This window comes from Adiantum capillus-veneris, chromosome 7, assembly GCF_014529385.1.
Source record: "Adiantum capillus-veneris isolate H3 chromosome 7, ASM1452938v2, whole genome shotgun sequence".
NCBI classification, from domain to species: Eukaryota; Viridiplantae; Streptophyta; class Polypodiopsida; order Polypodiales; family Pteridaceae; genus Adiantum; species Adiantum capillus-veneris.
Genome location: NC_140937.1, coordinates 39,866,351 through 39,890,922, shown reverse-complemented (window position 1 = coordinate 39,890,922; position 24,572 = coordinate 39,866,351). Strand labels below are relative to the sequence as shown.

At 43.4% G+C, this 24,572-nt stretch overlaps 1 protein-coding gene across 1 annotated transcript in view; it reads left to right on the top strand.

Annotated features, from left to right (window-relative positions):
- Positions 1–20,004, top strand: part of LOC147453719 (P-loop containing nucleoside triphosphate hydrolases superfamily protein) — a 95,918-nt gene extending 75,914 nt beyond the window's left edge. Inside the window, exons 4-8 of the mRNA XM_086515825.1 lie at positions 18,192–18,363; positions 18,429–18,631; positions 18,828–18,953; positions 19,084–19,223; positions 19,297–20,004. Of these exons, the coding sequence (XP_086371951.1) occupies positions 18,192–18,363; positions 18,429–18,631; positions 18,828–18,953; positions 19,084–19,223; positions 19,297–19,506 (851 nt within the window). The 3' untranslated portion in view covers positions 19,507–20,004. The remainder of the gene's footprint in view (positions 1–18,191; positions 18,364–18,428; positions 18,632–18,827; positions 18,954–19,083; positions 19,224–19,296) is intronic.
- Positions 20,005–24,572: the final 4,568 nt, after the last annotated feature.

The following is a 24,572-nucleotide window of genomic DNA, read 5'->3' as shown; positions in this document are numbered from 1 at the left end:
ACAAAGGGGAAGCAACCTCTGCGAACTTTCAAATGAACCGCCTGTAGTACGAACACAGTCCCAAGAAGCTTCTAACTTTATGGACATTCTTCAAATCGGGCCAATCACAGATAGTCTCTATCTTGGCCGGATCCATCTGCACTCCTGCTTCTGCTGCTGAGACGATGTGTCCCAAAAAGTGTATCTCTGGTAGGAAAAATTTACTTTTCTTTGCATTAATGACTAACTTGTGATCTCGTAATGCCTGAAAGACCTGAAGCAAATGATCTCTATGTTCTGCCTCATTCTTGGAGAAAACAATGATATCGTCAAAGAAAGTACCAACAAATAGCCTGTACTCTCGAAAAATCCTGTCCATCATCCGGTTAAATGTTGCAGGAGCATTGGTTAGGCCAAAAGGCATCACCAAAAACTCAAATAACCCAAAAGCCGTCCGAAAGGCTGTCTTGTAGACATCTCTCGGCGCGATTCTGATCTGATGATATCCGCTCTTCAAATCAATCCTGCTAAAATCCCTGTAATCTGTCGAGTGTATCGTCGATCCTAAGAATCGGAAATTTGTTCTTGATGGTGATTTTGTTAAGAGCTCTATAATCAATGCACATTCTCCAAGATCCGTCTTTCTTCAAAGCCAACAACCCTGGAGAGCAATACGATGAAGTACTAGGCTGGATAAGACCTTTTTCCAAGAGGTCTTTCACTTGGTTCATAATCTCTTCCTTCTATGCTCGGCTCACACAGTAAGGTGGCCGGTTCAGTTGTGTGTTTCCAGGAATCAGATCAATGGTATGATCTTCAGGATGAGCGTGTGGTAACTCGCGTGGCAGGCCCTCTGAGAAGCAATCGGCATGAGATTGGAGAAATCTTGGCGTTCTTTATCAAGTTCAGACATATTTGTCCTATCCTCATCAGTGAACTCTTTTATAAAGATCGAGTAAACAAACAGACTTGATTTCATTAATTTTGAAATGGCCGAAGCCGATACAGTAGGGATAGACTCGCCTAAGTTTAATGTCAAGTACAATGGTTCTGCCTTGCTCTGAAGTCAATGTCGCTTTCGTAGATCGATAGTCGACCATGGCGTTGTTCTTGTGGTACCAGGGAATTCCCAAGAGAACATCACAACCTTCCAAAGGCATTATGTAAAAGTCCTCATGCCCCAAATACCCCTGACAATGCAACCGAAGTTTGCCAATGACAAGTGTAATGGCTACGTCCCTGCTGGGTGCCACTAGAATTGCCTCCGAATGTGGTCCCATCCGATCGGGAGTGATCTCGAGCCGCGCCGCCAATTCCGGTGAAATGAAGTTGGCCTTGGCTCGCCTTGGCTCCTCCATCAAAGAAGATCAGGGCCTCTTGGTCTTTCACTTTGCCCCAAGCTCGGCAAAGTTATGTACTCTCGTCCAACGTGTTGGGATCGGTACCCACGTAGTCTAGAACGACGCCTGTTTTCATCTTGCCTTTTCTTCCACGTTGTCAGCTGCTGTCGAACTCTCAAGCCTTTTGTCATCCTTGTCGTTCTATTCTTTTTGTGCCTTTTTAGGGCACTTCGCGGAGGTATGCCCAGGTTCCCCGCATCCAAAGCACTTCCCCTCCCTGATGAAGCGAGCTCTCTCCTGAGGAGTAAGCTTGGGTCGTGCATCTTTCTTTTCTGAGTTGCTCTTTCTCTTTCTACTTTCATTTGTCGAAGTCTATTCAGCTCTTTGTGTCATGATCTCATCGGTGGGGTAAGTCAGACTGTCCGAGTGGATGGCAAAACCCCGTTTCGCATGACTCATCAACTCCTGAATGGAAGGTGACTTCTGTTCCAAGCAATGATCTCGGATCTCTGTAGGTAGACCCAAGGTAAACCGCTCAATCTGTTCCTTGAACTAGATCTTCTTAAATGAAGAGGCGGGTAGAAAAGAGCTCCAGAATCTCTCGCAATAAGCGTCCATTGTATCTTTCTTGGTCATCTGAAGATAGTTCCAAGCAGTTCGTCTATCACGTTCATACTCTCGAGTCAACCAAGAAGAAATAAAAAGCCTCTTGAATTGCAGCCATTTAACTGGCGCAGTCTTGCTTAATAGAAGCGTGGACCACCAAGTTCGAGCATTCCCCTTAAAGTAAGAGGCAGCTCTCCGAATCTTAGAGTGCTTTGAGTAACGTCCTCCCGCGAAAACGATGTCAAACTGCTGTACAAAAGACAAAGCCTTCGAAGCATCTTTATATCCCAAAAATGTGTCAAATTTAATTGACTGTCCACCTCGCTTTTGTCTTCGAGAATCGGTTGGCTTTGTAAAAATTCTTCTTTTGTGCATAAAAATTGTTTTCATCAGAGTCTGAACTGTTTGTAGACGAGTTCTTTGTAGAATTGTCACTCAGTGGGCAAGATTTGGACGTCTTTGCCTTTTTCTTGCCCTTTCCGAAGCGTTGTTTCTTGGTTTGCTTTTTGCCTTTTTGGTTTTCTTGCTCGAGTCATATGAGCTAGAAGAACTGTCAGAAGAAGAAGAAGAACTCCTTCAAATCGAACACGCTTCTTCTGTTTCTTTGCCTTTCGAAATGTTGGCTGACGACCCAAATAAGCCGGGAAGTCAGTGCCCTTCTTTTGGCTTTTGCCGTGCTTTTTAGCTTTGTTTTGCGCGTCAAAAAGTTGAGCAATCCGTGCATCAACCACCTTTTCTAATTTCTTCTCCGAAGAGCAAAAGGGTTTTTGAGAGCGGGTTTTGGGGGTGGTGTTGTGGTTTTTTGCCACTGCTCGTGCACTTCCTGGAAAGAAGTCTCGCTCATATATTTTGCAAATTTTGGGTCCTTCGCAAAATTGAGCATCATCTTTGTTGCATCGCCGATCAATTGACAACGCTCCGCCTCTAAGTAGGCTGAGGCGGGCCATACTCCTTGCCGGAATCTTCTTTGTGATCCCTTCCTGCATCTCCGGATGCAGAGGCAGTCGACGGATCTTTGCCTGAAGCCATAGGTGCCACGGAAAAAAAAATTGGGATCGGATTTCCAGTAGAAGAGAAACCGGCTTTGCTCTGATACCACTATAACAGACTTGGACACTCCAAGTCAAGAATCTACTGCGACAACACCAAATAACCACTTCAAAACAGTTCACAGTTCATAATCAATTCAACACTGGCCCGGCAGAGTTCCCTGCCTAGAGATATTGGCCCCAAAGATTGGCGTCGCTTTCGGTATTTCTTTTTGTATTAATCTATGTTCAAAGTACAAAAGTGCGGCCAGGCGCTCACACTCAGACTCTGCGTCCAAATACTCTGAGTTGTGAGAGGCCTGCTCACATATTTAAAGGTACAAGGGATGCCAAAAGTAGAGCCCAAAAGCTGAAAATCAAAAGCCTAAAATCTTTCTAAAAATAAAGCAAGGGTTTTTCTCTCTCTTTCTCTCTTGCTTAATGAATTAAAGCAAGAGGCTTTTCTCTAGCAAATAAAGCAAAGGCTTTCTCTCAGTTGCGTAGAAATCAACTCATCCACCAACGTAGAAAATAAAGCACCAAAAGCAATGCCAAAAAATCTGCACGGGCCGCGGGGACGCGCGATGGACCCGGTTTGGGGACGACGGACGATGGGACATAGTCCTGACCTATATTTTCTCCTCACCACACCGTCTAGGTACTACGGACGCGTATGGGGGTTTGAGAGCGCCCGGTAACGGGAGTGTCCCCCTCCACTTCATCACGTGGAGGTAATCGGGGGAGTCCGCCACGCACGGGGACTCCATGACCCAGTTTCGGGGCCGTCGGCTCGTAGTCGGCGGGTCTCTTCGGCAAGCGTCGGCAAGGCGCCTCATGCGGACAGGTGATCCGTTTTGGACGTTCAAGTACTCCACGCGGAGGTCTTGACTTCCTCTACAAGCTCATCTATGCACATTCACGAACGCGCGCCCGACGCGCTCCTCGTTCGTAGACGAAGGCTGCGGCAGATTCATAGTCGGTTCATTTCGGCGAGCGTCGGCTCGACGCTACACGCGGACGGTATGTCCGAATTGGACGTTTAGGTACTCCACGCGGAGACCTCGGCTTCCTCTTCGAGATCAGCCATGCACACTCATGAACGCGCGCCCGTGGCGCTCCTCGTCCTCAACCGACGGGCTGCTGGCAGGTTCAGCCCACCCCGACCCGAGGCTGTCCGGGGCCCATTTCGGCAATTTTCCAAGATAGCCCAAAGTGGCCTGAGAGAGTTCCAAAGGGACCTCCCAGATATGCGCTCAAGGCCCGAATAGCCTCGTTCGCTCAACTTGAACATAAAGACGCTTCCGCACTCAACTAAACTTCAACTCCGCGCGGTGTCACCAAGGCTCCCGCGCGCGTCAAGCTAGACGTGATCTCGGGTCGTTTTCTAGATGAGCCCATCAACGAGCCACGAAAGGAACTCAAGTCAGTGGATGCGAGCCTCCCAGCATGTGAGCTCCAAGTTACGGGCCCTTGGCCTCTTGGTGAAGGTGTTCATCTTGAGTGTCCCAGGAGTCCCCGTAACGCCGGAAATCTCGTCGCAATTCGCGGGGGTCTGTACGGCTGCCACGTATCAGTTCGCCACGTCAGCAAATTTCAGATTTCTGCAGTTAGGGTTAGGGTTAGGGTTTCCAACAGAGAGTGTGAGTGTATAGCGGGCAGCCACGTCATCACTTTGTGACACTATGTAAACAGTACCGATTTTGGCAATTGCAGGGCTGATCTGCAACTGTGTCCATAGCCACGGACAGGGCTAAATATCTGCGAGTATTGAGTGCATTGATATGCTTGTTGATTTTGCAAGAATCACTTGAGAAGCTGTAGGAGATTCTATTGCTTGTGAAGCAAGAGGTTCTTGACATGTGCAGGGTGCTCAAGATGGCTTATGTAAGTTAATTGGAGTCCATGCATGGCAGGTAGCTGCTCATGCAAGGCAACTCAAGTTCATGCATGGAAGGTAGCAAGCCATCCATGTAAACTGAGTCCATGGATGGAAAGTGCGGTCCATGCAAGGCAACCGGAGAGCATGCATAGGAGGCTGCAGTTCAAGGATAGCAAGAACCAAGCGACCCTAGTGAGGGCAAGTTCAAGCATAGCTGGAAGCAAGCGACCCTAGCAGAGAGAAGTTCAAGCATGGCAGCCCCAAAACCCAACTGCTGATTTCAGCTAGGGCGACCACACATACGGTGTAACCGGCCAGGTAACTTCAAAAAGGGCGGTAGACTTTACTTCAAACCTTGATTTAGCTTTCACCCATTATAAGTCGTCTATTCTACCTGTGCTATAATGACACAAGAGAGGGGAATGGGATACAGATGCTAGAATGCATCTGTATGCGAGTCAGACACTAGATTGGCCCCTAAACAGGCGCCCCTTTCGGTATTTCTTTATTCTTTAAAAGAAAAGAGGGGATAAAAGCTATGGTACCCTACAAGCTGCCCCGCACAATCTGGGCTGAATACCATCTGTTCTGGCCCGATTTCGGTAGCATAACTGTACTAGGACCCTTCACAGTCAGTATCCCCACCCATTAGATGACTTTCCCGACGCATACGGACACTTTGCAAAACCTGGCGAGAATCTGCAGCACGCTGAATTCTCTGTTTTCTGCCCCGAAAATGCGCCGGATCACCTGTACAACGGTCCCCTCGCGTCCCCAAAGCTCCTGGGGGTATAAGGGTCCGTTTAGGGCCAAAACCCTAAACCTGCAAAAATACACAGCAGGCTGTAATTCACTGTTTCGGGCTCCGTTTCGCGTGCCGGTCGCATTCGTAGCAAGTCCTTGAGCTCCCACACCTATAGGGCTACTTGCCCTTTGAATCGGACAAGATTTCGCACGTGAAACCTCTCCGATTTTACATGTACCTGCGGGGGATTAGCCGCTAGCTAATCTAGTACCTGTGCAAGAGGCTCTTGCCTCGGCAATCGCGCATGAACCCACATAATTGTACATGGTCAATCTGATGAGCCCACTAGAGGGGCATAACCATAAAGAATAGGGGAGAGATAGAGCAGTGAGAGGTGTGCAGGGCATGACAGCCTGTACCTCCCTGTACATAGAGGGTAAGCCAGCACTCCATTGAAGCTCTCCCACTTGTGACAGCACTCAAAAACGAGCTCACAGCTGAAAATCACGTTTTTGCCTTCTCTTTAAGTAGTAAACTGGCCTCATAGTGCCAAGTGTCACTCATTTGTGCATTTTCCCGCTTTAGATCCTCGGGTTTAAAAATATCTCACGTGCAGCCTCTGTTGACTTTGCCACAGAGTAACAAAATGATCCCCATGTCAAACTGCACGTAATGACGCGAAGACATTTTGTCGTCCAAAAATAGCAGTCCCTAAAATTTAGGAGTTTCTGCCATTAAATTCTTCTAGGTCATCTGACCCTCTTTGTACACTGCAGCCACACCCAGAATTGAAATGTAGCCTATGTAGCAAAGGATTCCGCTTTGGCTGGCCAATGACCCCACTTTGGCTAACCATAGTCCTTGTCCAACCTTAGTGCTCTTTAGCCCTCAGGCCTGGACTCTCTCTGAAGAGTGCCACACTGGCTATGCAATGCAGGGCAATTAGATTTCCAGAGGGGTGTTTCCAAAAGGTAAAACAAACGAAATTCCCCAAAGAAAGGGAAAATAAACAAAAATGGAATTGCCACTGGCTGGTGACATACCCCCCTCTTGAAATCTCAAACGTCCTCGTTTGCACCTATGTTGTGCATGCTTACAGTCAGCACTCGGGTGTCCAGACACCGTGTCGACACATGTACGACACATACATGCTCACAGTCAACACCTCGTTGACACATGTATGCCTGCGTGTGAACCCTTTCCCAATGACATAGTGGAAGCGTCACACTTTGCCGTTGCTTTAAGTCCATAACTTTCCAATGACAAAATGGAAGCGTCACATTTTACCACCGTGTTTTAGTACACGTTGGATCCAGTAACCTTTCGAGCATACCCAAACCGATAGTTTAAGAATGCAGTTACACGTGTACTCTTCAATAGAAATAATTGATGTACCCTTTACAAACTGACAAGAAATACTCACTTCTATAGCACTAAACAAACTTTTGGACATTCCTTAAGAGCAATTTCCAAATTGACAATCTGTATAGCTCTAACATTCATATAACATGCACTTCATTTGAGCTCATTGTAAGTAACATGTACATCATTTCTTTCAGAAGCGATTGTCACACTGACAATCCATGTAGCTCTGAATCTCAAGGGGTCAAGGTAGGTTGCAAACCAAGGTTTTAAGTTCCCATACTTTTAGTAACTCTGCAAGTTCACTTTTTTCCATCCACTTGACATCCAGAGGTGAATAGCTTTTGAACTTTACCAAACAGCACCTTGCAACCTTGCCTTTTCTTTTCTTTCTTTATGTGCCAAAATCTGTTTCGGGACCAAGATCTCGTCAAGTTCCTCGACTTCCGGCTGATCTTCAGCTCGCATATCTTCTGGCACATCACCCACATAGGGTCTGAGAAGACTTACGTGAAACACATTGTGAATCTTCCAACTCTTAGGCAATTTCAACCTTTATGCAATATACTGATTTGCATACTGAGTATCGAAAACAATCTTTCTCTGCTCTTCATCTTGATCTTTGGAGATTAACCTGTGATCTACGCTTATGCTGTCACTTTTATTGGGCTGAGAATTCTCTTTTTGACCCAATTTTGGCAGCATAACTATAGTAGAAACCTTCACAACCAAAAATCCACACATATCCAAGTGATTATCCACGCATAATAGAGCACTTTTGCAAACATGTCTTGGGAATTTAGCACGCTGAATTCTCTGTTTTTAGCTCCTAAAATGCTCCAGATCACTTGTATTACTGTCCTCTAGCTTCCCCGAAGCTCTTGGGACAAAAAAGCATCAAATAGGGTCAAAACCCTAAATCTGCAAAAAATACAGTAAGCTGGATTTTCTTTTTTCGAGCTCTGTTTTGCGTGCCAATCGCACCAATTCGTAGCCTTTGATCTTCTGCATCTGTAGGACTACTTGCCCTTTGATTTACACGAGATTTCTCGCAAGAAATCTTGTTAAATCATCCTGTACCTGTTTTGAATTAGCCTTTAGCTAATTCGGTACTTGTATGAAATCATTCCAAGTGGAAGGAGTCTATCGTTGTAACAACAGTGTATTCCACCCCTAACTTGCATTTTTTTTCAGAAAAGTGGTAGCTTTCCTGACTTTAAATGCTCCTTCCAACAAATACTTTGTCAAACTGTTTGAGGAAAGAGAAAACCTTTGTCCTCTAATCAAAGCCATTGAATGTGTCAATGGACTCACTGATCATCTTCTTTGTATGGCTTTAGCTTATCCATTGACTCCAAATTGTCAAAAGAGACAGTTTGCATAATGGGTACACCTGTGGGAGCCATCTGTACTCCCTGGCCAGTAACATGTTGATGTCCAGGTGTCATATTTACTGATGGGATTGAAAAACCAGTCATACCCAAGTTGCCTTGTGACACCCCAAACTGACCTTGTGTGCCCTGAAATCCTGGGTGCAAACCAATGTTTGCATACATAGGGTTGGGCACTATGCCTTGCATACCCCTAAACACTGTTCCTGGCATGCCAAAACTGCCTTGAACTTGATGTGCTATTGATGAAGATTGTATGAACTCCATAAATCTTGGATTCTCCATCAATTGCTTGAACATGGTCACAGCAGTAACAACCTGCAAAGCTTTCTCTGCTTGGCCTAAACTCTCGCCAATTTCATGTGCAGTTGGAATAGGCTGTCTATCCTCTGAAGAGGAACCCTCTTCCTTGTTGCCATCCATCCTGTATCCAAAGAAAAACTCCTAGCCTTTCTCACCTCTATCCAAAGAAAGACTCTCGTAGCCTTTCTCACCTGTAAATCCAAAGAAAGACTCGTAGCCTTTCTCACTTGTATCCAAAGAAAGACTCTCCTAGCCTTTCTCACCTGTAAATCCACTCAATCTACTTTCAAACTCTCTGTGTTTTCAAGGTCATCCCAAACTCTCTCTGTGTCTTCAACCCAAACTGACCAAGGCTCACTTTTTGAGAAAAAAGTGATTTAATCCCGTCGATGGAACCATGTAACCGGCCTGTTAACTTCAAAAAGGGTGGTAGACTTTACTTCAAACTTTGATTTAGCTTTCACCCATTATAAGTCGTCTATTCTACCTGTGCTATAATGACACAAGAGAGGGGAATGGGATACAGATGCTAGAATGCATCTGTATGCGAGTTAGACACTAGATTGGCTCCTAAACAGGCGCCCCTTTCGATATTTCTTTATTCTTTAAAAGAAAAGAGGGGATAAAAGCTGTGGTACCCTACAAGCTGCCCCGCACAATCTGGGCTGAATACCATCTGTTCTGGCCCGATTTCGGCAGCATAACTGTACTAGGACCCTTCATAGTCAGTATCCCCACGCATTAGATGACTTTCCCGACGCATACGGACACTTTGCAAAACCTGGCGAGAATCTGCAGCACGCTGAATTCTTTGTTTTCTGCCCCGAAAATGCGCCAGATCACCTGTACAGTGGTCCCCTCGCGTCCCCGAACCTCCTGGGGGTATAAGGGTCCGTTTAGGGCCAAAACCCTAAACCTGCAAAAATACACAGCAGGCTGTAATTCACTGTTTCGGGCTCTGTTTTGCGTGCCGGTCGCATTCGTAGCAAGTCCTCGAGCTCCCACACCTATTGGGCTACTTGCCCTTTGAATCGGACAAGATTTCGCACGTGAAACCTCTCCGATTTTACATGTACCTGCGGGGGATTAGCCGCTAGCTAATCTAGTACCTGTGCAAGAGGCTCTTGCCTCGGCAATCGCGCATGAACCCACATAATTGTACATGGTCAATCTGATGAGCCCACTAGAGGGGCATAACCATAAAGAATAGGGGAGAGATAGAGCAGTGAGAGGTGTACAGGTCATGACATCCTGCACCTCACTGTACATAGAGGGTAAGCCAGCACTCAAAAACGAGCTCACAGCTGAAAATCACGTTTTTGCCTTCTCTTTAAGTAGTAAACTGGCCTCAGAGTGCCAAGTGTCACTCATTTGTGCATTTTCCCGCTTTAGACCCTCGGGTTTAAAAATATCTCATGTGCAGCCTCTGTTGACTTGGCCACAGAGTAACAAAATGATCCCCATGTCAAACTGCACGTAATGACGCGAAGACATTTTGCCTGTAAATGTACCAAGTGGCACATTTTTGTGCACTTTCCTCATGCATGAAGGAGTGGCGTTGATTTTAGAGAAGAGAGGCCCATTTTGCAATTTCTGTCATAGGTTGACAGCTATGGAGTGCTTCCTTTCCCTCTTATGTACAGTGCGGTGCCAGGAGTGATGCCCTGCAGGCTACGCATTGCTCTCTCTTCCCCCTATGGCAGTATGTTATGCCCCTCTAGTGGGCTTTTCAATTGACCAATTTACAGTTGTGTGGGTTCATGCGCGATTGCCAAGGCAAGAATCTGGATGACTACAATCTGAAGTTTTGGAAAGCTCTACTTCCAGTAACTTCGTATAGGTTTGTGCCATTGACAGAACAGATTGAAAAATACTGTTGTGGCCTACCCAAAGGATTGAGAAAGTACTGCACAAAGACCAAAGTCACTACTTTGACGCAGCTCATCGAGGTAGCAAACACTGGCAATGGTTTGCTCAAGGGAGACGATTGTGAATTTAATACTGGCGTCAAGGAAGGATCAGCCAAGAAAAATTCAGCGAAGAAGTACGTTCCCAATGAGGTTCCTAAAGGGACTCAGGAGCCAGCCAACGTAGGGAAAGGCAAAGCTACGGCTGAATCAAAAAAGGGACCAGCAAAGAAATGGAAAAGACGTTTTCCTTGCAAGTCAAAAGAGCAAAAGAAGGTCCTGAGGTCAGAGAACAAATGCTTTATCTGTGAGCAGCCTGGCCACATTGCTTACAATTGTCCTCAAAAGAAAAGGCAAGCTGATTCTGAAGAAAAGGAGGACAGGAAAGGAAAGAGGCCCATGGCTGGTCTAGTGCCAGATATGGTGGGCGACAAGCCAAATCCAGATGCAAGTGAGCTTTGCAGAGCATTGGGAAAGGTCAGGGATCAAACGGTGCTTATCTTCTTTGATCCACGTGCCAAAGCCAACTTCATTTCCCCAGAATTGGCTTCAAAGTTGGGAATCAGACCTGAAGAGATGGGGTATACAGCAGAGGTAGGTTTGGCATGTCCTGGCCATACAGAGGCTGTAACACCCATCATCGGAAAGTTGCGCCTACATATCCAGTCCTATGTAGATGCTGAAGAATTTTACATCACGCCACTGGATGGATGTGATGTGTTGCTAGGTATTCCTTGGTTGTTTCGTGTACAGGGAATCATGGATGCCTACAACAAAAGGATCACTGTACAGAGTAGGGGAAAGACTCACATTCTGGATGTAAAGCTTAAAGGGGAGTCTATTCCCATTGTATCAGCTTCTGCTATTACTTCTGTAATGAAAAAGCATCTTTCTGCGTACTTGGTTTTTGCACGTGAAGTGTCAGATTGTGATGAATCAAATTTATATGTGTTAGATAAAGAAAGGTCAATGTTTTTACAACAGTATAGTGACTGTATTTCCGATTCATTACCGTCTCAATTACCGCCAGAGAGACCCGAGGACCATGCGATAGATTTGGTGCCAGGCAGTAGCCCACCAAATAAGCCTCTGTACAGGGTTAGTGCGGCTCAGCAGAAAGAGATAATGAGCCAAGTACAGGAGCTGTTAGAAAAGGAGCTGATTCAGCCTAGTTCATCTCCATTCTGTTCTCCAGTGTTGTTGGTGCAGAAAAAGGATGGCTTATGGCGTATGTGCATCGACTATCGTGCATTGAACAAGAATACCATCAAGAATAGGTTCCCTATACCTAGAATTGATGATATTCTGGAGAAATTAGAAGGAGCAGCTATGTTTAGCAGGATAGATCTGAAGAGTGGGTACCATCAGATCCGCATTAGATCAGAGGATGTGCACAAGACTGCTTTTAGAACGAGGTTTGGCCTTTACGAATTTTTAGTGATGCCCTTTGGTCTCACAAATGCTCCTGCTACGTTCAATAGGATGATGGACAAAATTTTCCGTCCACACCAGCAGTTTGTTGGTACATTCTTTGACGACATGGTAGTCTACTCAAAGAATGAAGAGGAGCATAGGCATCACTTGGCCATTGTGTTCAAAGAGCTACGCAGCCATAGGTTGCTCATCAATGCAAAGAAAAGTGAATTTTTTCTGGAAGAGATTCATTTTCTCGGACACATTGTCTCAAAGGATGGTGTCCGAATGGATCCTGCTAGAGTTGAAGCGATCAAGTCATGGCCAGATTTGAAGACGGTGCACGATGTCCGAAGCTTCTTGGGACTATGCTCCTATTACATAAGGTTTATTTCGCTGAGATTGCTTCACCTTTACATGCTCTTCAAAAGAAGGCAGTCACCTTTAGATGGACATAGAAATAGATTTCAGCATTTAATCTCTTAAAGGAAAAGATGACTTCAGATCCAGTCATTGTGTTGCCAGATCTTAGGAAGTCATTTGTGGTCCAGTGTGACGCCTGTGGTAGTAGCATTGGTGCAGTGCTAATGCAAGATGGCAGGGTAGTAGCCTATGAGAGTAGAACCTTGCAAGGGCCAGAAAAGACTATGCAAGTCTATGGAAAAGAACTGCAGGCCGTCATTCATGCGCTCTTAAGTTGGAAACACTACCTGCTAGGTGCAGATTTCGTTGTCCAAACGGATCATCAGACCTTGTGATACTTCTTAACACATGCAAAGTTATCTGAGAAGCATATGCGATGGGCAAATATCTTGTCCATGTTTCATTTTCAGATTGTGCATGTGGAAGGCAAGAAGAACGTTGTGGCTGATGCCTTGTCAAGGAAGCCACAAATTTCAGCTGTGTCAATTCCCTATCATCATGAGCTTGATGATATGAGGGAACAATATGCAAATGATGAAGATTTTGCAAGGGTCTTCGAGCAGCTAATGGATGGACAACGTCATGAACACTATCTTCTCAAAGATGGCTTTATGATGATGCATGGCAGATTGTGTGCCACAAAGCCATTGCGACGCAAAGTTATGGAAGAGAGTCATGTCCCACCGTATGCAGGGCATCGTGGTATTGATGCTACAGTTAAAGCGGTTGAGACATTCTTCTACTGGCCTACATTGAGAAGAGATGTGGATGCCTTTCTGCGAGAATGCCTAATATGGCAGAAGGTCAAGTTTGACAGGCAAAAGGCACCAGGGTTATTGCAACCACTACCTATTCCAGATAAACCATGGGAAAGTATTGCTATGGATTTTATCTTTGATCTTCCGAGAACGCAGACAGGAAACGATGGTATTTGGACCATCATTTGCAGATTCAGCAAGTAGGCTCATTTTATTCCTGTCAGGAAGAAGATAAAACCTGATCAGATGGCACGCTTGTTTATGAGCAATATTTTCAAGTATCATGGCATGCCACAGTCGATTGTTAGCGATTGTGATCCACGCATGACAAGTCTGTTCTGGAGAGGCTTGTTTGAGAATATGGGCACCACGCTCAAATTCTCTTCGTCATTTCATCCTCAAACAGATGGGCAGTCAGAAGAGGCAAATTCTACTGTCCTAGATCTGTTGAAGTGCTATGTGTCTGAGCATAAAGGAAAGTGGGAGCAGTATTTACCATTGGTGGAGTATGCATACAATAATACAGTGCATTCATCAACTGGCAAGGCACCTTTTGAGATAGTTGAAGGTGGCAAGAAAGTTCCTCCCATACTGCATACAAAGGACAAGATATTTGAAGCAGACAAATATGTTCAGGACATGGATGAAATGTACAAGAAGGTCAAAGTGGCCTTAGAAAAGAGTCAGGCAAAGCAAAAGAAAGCAGCTGACTCGTCACCGTCGTGAAGTGGTATTTTCACTTGGTGATTGGGTGCTTCTATGCTTTGAAAAGGCAAGGTTAAAGAAGATGGACTGTTTCCAAAGCTCAGCATGCGTTACTATGGGCCTTTTCAAGTATGCGACATAATCAGTGATGTTGCATATAGGCTGAAATTGCCTGAGAGTTGGAAGATTCACAATGCGTTTCATGTGAGTCTTCTCAGACCCTATGTGGGTGATGTGCCAGAGGATATGCCAGCTAAAGATCAGCCGGAAGTCGAGGAACTTGATGAGATCTTGGTCCCGGAACAGATTTTGGCACATAAAGAAAGGAAAGTGAAAGGCAAGGTTGCTAGGCGTTACTTGGTGAAGTTCAGAAACTATCCACCAATGGATGCTAAGTGGATGGAAGAAGGTGAACTTGCAGAGTCACCAACTGTGTTATCACTTTACCTTGAAGCCTTCGATTTGCAACCTACTTTGACCCCTTGAGTTTCAAAGCTATATGGATTGTCAGTGTGACAATGGCTTCTGAAAGAAATGATGTACATGGTATTTAAAGTGAGCTCAAATCAAGTACATGTTACATGAATGTTAGAGCTGTATAGATTGTCAGTTTGGCAATTGCTCTTATGGAAAGTCCAAAAGTATGGTTAGTGCTATAGAAGTGAGTATTTCTTGTCAGTTTGTCAAGGATACAGTAATTGCTTCTATTAAAGGGTACATGTGTAACTGCATTCTTAAACTGTCGGTTTGGGTATGCTCGAAAGTGTTACTGGATCCAACGTGTACTAAAAGACAGTGGCAAAATGCGTAGCTACCATTTTGTCATTGGAAAGTTAATGACTCAAAGCAATGGCAGAGTGCAAAGCTACCACTATGTCATTGAGACAGGGTTTACACCCAGGCAATACATGTGTCGACGAGGTGTTGAATACACCAGGGTTGACAATGAGTATGTATCTGTCGTACATGTGTCGACAGGTATTGAATACACCAGTGTTGCCTGTGAGCATGTACGACATACATACAAACGAGGACGTTTGAGATTTCAAGAGGGGGGTATGTCACCTACGTGTGACTACTATCTATCCTTTTTGTTGATTTCTTTCTTATTATTTTCTCATTTTCACTTTTTGGAAACACCCCTCGGGAAATCTAACTGCCCTGCATTGCATAGCTAGTGTGGAACTGTTCAGAGGGAGTCCAGGCCTGAGGGCAAGAGAGCACTAAGGTTGGACAAGGACTATGGTTAGCCAAAGTGGGGTCATTTACTAGCCAAAGTGGAATCCTTTGCTACAGAGGCTACATTCAGTTCTTGGTGTGGCTGCAATGTACAAAGAGGGTCAGATGACCTAGAAAGATACAATGGCAACATCTCCTAAAATTTAGGGAACTGCTATTTTGGGACCTGAAAATGTGTTCGTGTCATTACCTCGGGAATGACAAGGGGAACATTTTATTACTCTGCCGTGAAGTCAACTGGGCAACCGGTCGGGAGATTTTTAGGTAGCAACCCCGAAACGGGAAATAGCCTATAAATGTGCCAAGTGGCACATTTCTGTGCACTTTCCTCATGCATGAAGAAGTGGCGCTGATTTTATAGAAGAGATGCACCCTCCCTGTCTCTCACACAGACAGAGATTACTAGACTCATACGCCAGGATTTGATTCAGCTAGATACCAAGAGCACATGGATACAGCCGACATAGGAGTTGGGAACGAAGATGGCATTTTACAAAGAGCATCTTCTCCAACTCACGGAGGACGGTTTTGTGACTAGGCCTGCATACATGGATACGCACTTATCTCATGGGAACGGTGCGCTATTGGGTAGATACGTGCATCCTCACATCAGCTCCATATCGAGATTGGCCGATTTCGAGGGGTGCCAGCAGGGGTCAGGATATGTCACCTATGTCACTTAGAACCAGAGACAGAGCTGCACTACACATGTCATTGCCCAGCGTACTATGAGATACGTGGCCGCTTCCACTATTTGTTCAGAGAGGGCTTCGAACCATTTTCTAGAGTCATGAGATACGAGGATGAGAGATGTCTTGGATTGTTCCTGCTAGAGATACGCAGACTCAGGGAGAGCTTGCTAAGGACATCAGGGGAGAGACAGTCTTAGAGACGAATCACAGATTTCTTTACACAAGCCAGGGGAGATGTAGAGGAGCAGTCACCACAGCAGATCTCAGAGCCCACCCACACTAGAGGTACGTTGATTGACCGAGCCATGGAGCTAGGCAGATCCAGACACCCACGACCTCGAGGGGTCTCCCACCATCGATGAAGGCTGCAGCAGAAGATACAGATCACTCTAGCTCGACATGCAAGACGCCCAACCGGAGTACTGACCATGGAGGATGTGGATGAGATTCGACAGCGAACGGTGAGAGATTTCATATGAACCCACCAACCCCCCCCCCCCCCCCCCCCCCCCCCCCCCCCCCCCGAATCAGCTTCAGGTTCATTTCCTTAATGTTTCTAGTGTTAGTTCTTTGTACTTTCCGTACTAAGACATGATATCAGATTCACCATAACTTTTTGGTCTCATAGGTCATTTTGGCCTTTTGAAGACGTTAATATAACATTTCATCTCTCTCTCTCTCTCTCTCTCTCTCTCTCTCTCTCTCTCTCTCTCTCTCTCTCTCACACACACACACACACACAGGAGTAGGGCGCCATCTCTCATGAGCATTGTAATGTCACTCTTTACATAAATTAATAAATACCAAAAAGGGCGCCTAGTAGGGGAGGAACTTTGCCTCTCCATCTCTGCTGATCCCATCCCAATCGTCCAGTCTCTTTGTCTCCTAATTACTTTGTCTTATATTTACATTATTCATGTGCTGAAATTCTAGTTCTCAGAGCTGAAAATTACTGTTTTGCTGTCCCGTGCCGCCTGGGTAGTGATCCATCCGGTAAGAGTTACCATGTCAAAGGTGCAGCGGTAAAGGTGAATTGGATGATTATAAAGGAGAGAGAGAGAGAGAGAGAGAGAGAGAGAAATGAAATGAAATGTTATATTAACATCTTCAAAAGGCCAAAGTGACCTATGAGACTAGAAAGTTACAATGCGGTGGATCTGATACAAAGTCAGACTAACAAGATGACAAAATGATAAAATAAAATACTATGGAATCCTAAACTGCTAGGTGTGAACTAAGCTGCTAGCTGGAATAGCTAGATCACAAGAGATCCAGCATCGGTTGCTGGCGGATCTTATCAATCTCCTCCATGGTCAGTAGTCTGACCGGGCGTCGTGCATGTCGGGCCAAAGTGATCGGAATCCTCTGATGCAGCCTCCGTTGAGAGAGAGAGAGAGAGAGAGAGAGAGAGAGAGAGAGAGAGAGAGAGAAGGCTAGACAGATGTAGTCTCCCAAAACGCTAGCACATTATTCATCCAAATACCCCACGATCTAATAAAAGAGGGGGGCGCCCAAACAAATTCCACATCATCACTGAAGTGATAATAGAGGGAAAAGTGCAGATACCCGAGAAATCCTAGGAATTGGTGTCCCACCTCATGCCAGCCTACCGAGGCACGACACATGACTGGTACCGCCAAGAAGGTACGTCTACCTCAGATACGGCCGGGCACAGTGACAAAACAGCCCCCGCTCTCTAAACTGCTCCTCGGAGATACGAAAGCCCCCACCGGACAGAAGATGCTTTAGGGTGACCCCTCTCTCTGAATGTCGGTGGACAGAGATCTATTATGCAATGTGATGCTACATTTGGCGGAACAACTACATGGGAAATTCTTGGATCAGGATTGCTAAATTGCACTTGAAGGATACTGGTGGCTGAAGTTTGTCCAAGAAGGAAAGGAACTCAAGTCTTGGAAGGACAGTAAGGCAATTGTTTAACAAGAAATTCTTTCTTCCTCCTTTGCTGAGTTAAAGCGAATCAGGGCTTTTCTTCCACATATCACATTGCAATTGTGTGGATTGTGAGGCCCTTCTTATCATTGTTCACATCGGTGCAGTTTAGACCATGTTGTGAGGCATTTGGAAAGTGGACCTCTTATCCAACCTATAAATGTGGCCGAAAGGGCTGATGATACAGGGCCTACAGCATTTAAGATGCTAATTAGGGGATTAGGAGCGGTAACAAAGTGGGTGGGATGTAGATATAGAGTGTTTGTTGATTGAAGCAAGTGTCTTGGGTTATGTAGTTCTCAACCCACCAACCAAATTAATGCATGCCGGGGCTAGATTTTCTTGTTTCAGAGGAGAATTTACTTTGCTATTTGAAGTTCTTGCTAGCCTCATTATGAGTTATGACTTGTTTTTCCCTCTTGAGACCCTGATTGAGATTCTCTGACCTGATGCTGTTCTACTTCACAGTTGACATGGCAAATGGCAGCTTGTTCTTGCAGGAGTATTTTCTGTCCGGAAGTGCACAGAACTTTTGTGTTTTTGATAGTCGAGGCTTTTCTACGACTAATGCATTTGAAGATCTTGACATTATCAAAAAGTGGATATCAAATGGGATTTGCCATGGAGAGGCTGTTTGCAGGTGCGTCCGTTTTAGCATGTCAGTTTCATTAGATGCCATCCTTTAACTATTTCAGAATGTCACAGGCCATCAGACACGAAGACAATCAGGGAGGCTCTTGAAGGAAGAGGCAGGCAAGGCCATTCTGATTGCACTGTAAGGAGGGTGGTGGATTTTGTCATTTTCGTCGTGGATGCTTTCACAGTTCACAGGATGCGAGAGAGCCATGATGTGGCTGCTCTAGGAAACCTGGCAATGCTGTACAAAAGCCCTTTTCTTTCATTTAAGGGTGAGTTTGAGAAAGTTACTTTGAATTGGCGACAAGAAAACTCATGTTGGTGAAATGGTTCAAATAGTTGCATCTTGGTGCACATATATTTCAGAATGTTTTTAACATCACAAGCAAGTCCAATTTGCTCTGTTGCACTTTCCTTGAAAGGTGAATCTGGGATTTTCTTGGATTCATCTACTTATATGTGCTGCAGATGATGTACCTGTGGTTGTCATGACCCATGGAGACAAACTTGCCCCTCAGGATCGCGTTCTTACTCGTATTTTTATCGGGGAACTCTTGGGCGTGTCGCCGATCGACCACATTTTTGACATATCATGTAAGTTGAATAATGGAGATTGTTTGGAATGAAATTTTGTCTTCTATTAAATTTTTGCTACTTTTTTTGAGTGCCAATATCAGCACATTAGTGGCATGGGCTTCATCGGAGTATCGTGGACTTTCAACAGGTTTCACAGAGAGGTCTATGCACCCTGGGGATGTGGACACTTACAATGACCTGGTTCTGGTCAACATGCTGAAGTTCTCTCTGGAGCGAGCCGATAAGAACCTTCCATATAAAGCAAGAGCTGCATTACTACCAAGCAAAGTAAGATCATTTACATTCCGACGCTTTGTTGCCTAATTTCTTGCATGGAACCTTAGACACAACTCTTACACAGATTTGTGGTGCAATGGGTGAGAGCTGGAACAAGCTTGGCAGTCAGCGTCTCCTAATGATTGTGATGTTGTTGTGGTTGGTCTATGCAATATTCATAATGGTTGTTTATGATTGGAAGTCCAACGGAGGGTTTAGAAGTCTGGGTGATAAAATCTTTCAAAAGATGCAGAAGAAGTTGAGACATGCCCACCGACATCAGTATCGACTATAAATGTGTTTTGCCATCCCACACCTCATGCAGTGTACAGCCAGACAAATGAGGCGTGGGAATATAGGCTTGGTGTACATATAAAAGAGTATGCTCACAAGGGTTCAAGAGCTTGTATATCTTGCAAAGTTACAGGTCACAAACAAAGATGTTTCTAGAATAAGGTACTGCGGCTTCAAGCAATCACAAAGTCATGACTTAAAAACCTGAGGTTGCTTGCTACTTATACCTGGGTAGTCGCTTTTCAAAACGTGTATCATATCACGTGAGTTAACGGAGAGGATTATTAATACTAAAAAATGTCTACTTTTATGTATACATTAGAGAAGGGTGGAGCTTTTTTAAATAGGCCTAAAGTGTGTATATTGGGGTATTATTAAAAATCTCTTGAACGCACGTGATATAGGCAGCTTCTGATGAGTGATCGCCCCAGGTATCTAGACAGCTTTGAGCATAAAGTTTGCAATTTTGATGAAAGGGAGCAACTTGCTTGAACTGGTTTGTCGATTTCTCATATCAAGTGACTGAGCTCTCTCTCATTTGGAAGTGGTGGAAAGAGCTGAATATGGTAAGTGCTTGTTTGAAGTAAATTAACTTGCTCCTACCTAAATTTAAACAATCACATTCTCTTTAAGTGGTTTACCCACCTAATATATTGCTCCATATGCAAGTTTCAAAGTAAAATCACACTCCCATTAGCCTTCAAGTGTCTCTACACATCTCTCATCTCAACCGAATATCCGGTCGGGCATTCACGAGTGTTAGTGATAGTAGAGAAAATGTACGACAAATAGATGTGCCTGAGTTGTGAAAGTACCAAATGTCCCATTGAATTCATCCATCATGTTTTGTATATATATTATAAGTGTTTTATCAGGCACGCCCAAAAAAAAGTTGGCTTTTTGTTGGTTCTTGTGTCTAAAAACCCACTGGACATATTCAAGATTTTAGGTCTACCAAAAAGAGGAAGCACAATGAAGAGAGTTGAGGGTGTTTCTAGAAGCAAAAGCAAAGGGCCTTATTATTATAAAGAATAGTACAAAACCCTTGCTTAAATAGCTCTTGCCTTTGTCGTTCATATTTATGGCTTTCAATGGCATGGTCATTGGATGAATAGGCTCTTTGAAATTTCAGTTCATTAAGGCTGTTGAGGCTAGAGCCTGTGTGTGGTGGTATGTGTGATATTTGAATGCATCCTTGTAATCATTATGTGATGGTCTAAATGTTATTGCAGAACTCTCAACCTTCTCCTTCCTAGTTTATGTGCTTCTAAATTAGTTAAAAAGGGAGTTCAGCTACTGAATCAGATAGTATAAACTTTAATAAACCTATAATCTATCGCACATTGAGTATTAGCTTGCACATTTTAAGGGAATGAAGAGCTACCCTCATCCAACACTACCTTCTTCCCTTTGTTAAGATATGTTTGAGCCATGTCAGATTGATACATTAAAGGTCTCTATCATCTTAAAATTTAAATAGTCCAAACTATTTGAAAAAATAGTGTGTGCACGTGCGCTTAAATGGGTGACCTCCAAGAAAGTTTTCCTCCTATAATTTAAATGGGAGTGCTTGTTTAAGCATATGAATGCTTATTTAGACATACCAATAATGCCATCAGTTTCTGACACAATTACCAATGTTGCTTTTGTGTGGGGTTGGTGTTGGTGGTGCTTGACTTGCTAGCTTTGGACCTACATCCTTTGGTGTTGATGAAGTACAAACCAAATGCCAATGGTAAATGTGTGGCAATGGTTGGCAATCTTTGGCATGTTGGAGATTTTGCGTTAAGAGGGATGTTGGAAGCATGTTGTCTCAACTACCCATGTCCCACGTGACTCCATAATAGCATGTGGAATCAATCTAGGCAAGGAGATTAAAGGGCCAGTATATTGGCCATGATTAGTTGCAAGTCGATAGTAGGCAACTTGGCACAATGGGGAGATGTGTGAACAAGTGGAGCCACCTCGTGAGAGGACTCAACGTGTAGAGGTTCCATCACCTTGGCTAGACCAACATGGCAATGGTGATAGAATTGCATGGGTGACCTCTAAGCATTGTGGAAAAGTATCCTCACATCCAGTTTAATTGCACTTTCTATCGGAAAATTTTGTTTTATTGTGTTTATATGTATGTATGCTTGTTTATGAATGAGAAAAAGTGATTGTGGAGTGTTTGCTTGGATCTTTTTTTGTTTGGGGGGTGGGGGGCACATCCTGGTTCACGTGGGATGCTCATGTTTATTTGTGGGACAAAACAAGTGAGAAGAAATTCTAGGATTGCTTGTCAACTTTAAATTTTAAGAGTGAAAAAGTTTACATTTTCTTTAAAAAGTGCACTGTTTTCTCCACTTTAGCAAGGTATCCTTACTTTGTGATCGTACTTTAAGATTTGGCCACTATCCTATCCACAGTATCTGAATACCTGATGTGCAAGCCTATTCAAGATGAATACATGATGCGATCATATCCTGTCTTGACTTGAATGAGTATTATTTCATGCTTTATTGTTAACTTTTGTAGCCACAATATTTTCATACTATTTTAAGTATCTAATTGGCTAATGATTCATTTGTAGCTTGCCAATGAAAAATGCTAGGTATGTGTATAAGTCATGAGTGTATGTTTCAACACGTGTGTGTGTGTGTGTGTGTGTGTGTGTGTGTGTGTGTGTGGTGTTGTTTTTAAACTAATACACAAAAGAACATATTAGTTCAAAAGACAGCTAGCTTTAGACAAAGGACAAAGATTAGCACAAAAACGGCTCAGTCTTTGATTCAATTTTTGTACATCCTAGTAGTATAAGATAGTCAACAACAACTGATACTAAAGTGACAGAGGCCAAGTTTGACGGTGATAGATAGCATTGAAGCCAAAAAGATTCTAAGTAAAGATAGAGTCCTCACCTGCACCCATATAAACAAGACAACAAATTTGTTAGCATAAAATACATTTTATATGTGTCAATGAACCCCATCAGTTGTTATCCATGTCTTACTTAAAACCTTTTTAACTTATAGCTACCATCCAATTAGTGCAAAATATTCGCAAGTATTCATTCACAAAACAATTGATATGAAGCTATCACTGTTTTTTTGTAATCAGAAGACCATTAGTCCTCTTGATTAAGTGTAAAGTGTTTCACTTATAATTTCTTTTAGTTTGTTTAATTTGTGATCTGAAGGTCATCACTCTTTCAGACCCAAATGAGATCATAGTTAATATTTAAGGTTTAGTAGTAACCCCATTTTTTAAAGGAATTTATACATATTTATTTAAATAGATTAAGTTTCGATCAGAAGGCCATCACCCTTTCTGATCCAAGTGTCTTACCTAATCTTTTAACCCAAAGAATTTAATATATGAAATATTTTGGCCAATTTAATATCATTTTACAAGTACATGTTTATACAAAAAATGAAAAATCAAGAGATGTGTCGAATTTATAATCTTATAACTAACTAGTGCTAGCAAGGTAATATATGAACCTAAGTGCTCAATAATCACCAAAGTGGATATTTTTTGCAAAATAACTGTAACCAATCCCAAAAGTAGAGCCTTAAGACTGTAGTACAAAACTCGGAAAAAATATATCATTCACATCAAATGAGCAGATTTCAATATCAACACTGTAAGTGATCCTCTGGGTTTTATATGCAAACTAGTACCAACACGAGTTCAAATTATCCCAAAGTCCCCCAAGTGTAAGTCCGGAACCACTAATCCCATTGATGGAGCTTATGAAGGAATATTCATTTACTAACAGAAAGGTTTCCATGGTTCTAGTCCAAGCTAGGTAAATAATATCAACCAACTAAGCCCAAGTACTGCCAGGTCATATAGCTCTATTTATTCTAGAAGTAACGGATCAGAATTCATATAAACAATAGATCCAAGGACACCCAAAAAATTAGAGTAACTAGGATTATATTATAATTAGAGTGTAAGTATCATAAACAGTAGCATGGGAAGTAACAGCCAGGCAATGATCTTAACCTAAGCATTATAAGTAATAACCATCAGAAGCATGTCCATTACTGCTTTGTTTAAGTGATCCAAAGATATTCTAGATTTAAACCATTTCAGGTAACCGACCCATCTTTAGAGTTTAAACCTTTCTTGGTTACCAACACAGCACCAAGCAAGTTAAGAACCATTAATCCCGAAAGTGTGTACCAGTGGTAATCTCGGTTTGAGATGACCTGCACATATTAGAAGTCAAACAACAAAACAATATCAAGTAAGAGATCTTAATAGGTCCATATTAGCTTAGCAATTCGAGCCCGCAAATGACCAACATCACCTAGAAGTTATTAAAAACCAGCCACATTTAACTAATGTAGAACAGTCACCAGAGAGTAGAAAACCCCCCCTTTTTTAGATTTGTAATCATCGGAGTGCATTTTTTCCATAAAGTATCAGTAGCTCCACATTAAGAAGAGCCGAAACCCACATAGTTTAAGGGTAATACTCAGTTATCAAGAAATTGGCAATAACCCGAGATAATAATCCAGGACTCAGATCATCCATCAGTAGTGCAACAATAATATCCCGACAATAACAAGGAAATGTAACAGACCGACCAACACTTGTTGACTTTGCATGCTATACCAAGAAGAATTTCCTCAATGTAGCTATTGTTACCTACCAGTCAAGGCAGAAAGCATGATTTGCAGAACCAGGAAGGGTTTTCAATTTTTTCTAAAACCAAAAAGAACCAATAGTTCGGCCTTAGCCAAGATGGCAAATGGCTACATATCAGATGTTAGATTATTGGGGGAGATTTTTAAACACATTTTAATGTTAACAACATACCATATCAAATCATAGCAACCTAAAAAGTCATCAGTACCAATTAATTTTGGCATCAACCAGTCCAAGCAGCAGAGACCATCATCATCCCCCAAGTTGCAACAGTTTAAACACACAGAGAGGCCACCATCATCAACCCACATGTTGCAACAATTTAAACACACAGAGAGGCTACCATTTCATATATTCAAAAGGTTTCAATGCAAAAAAAACAATCAAGGTTTTAATGCCACCAAACGAGAGAGAGACTAGTTGGGC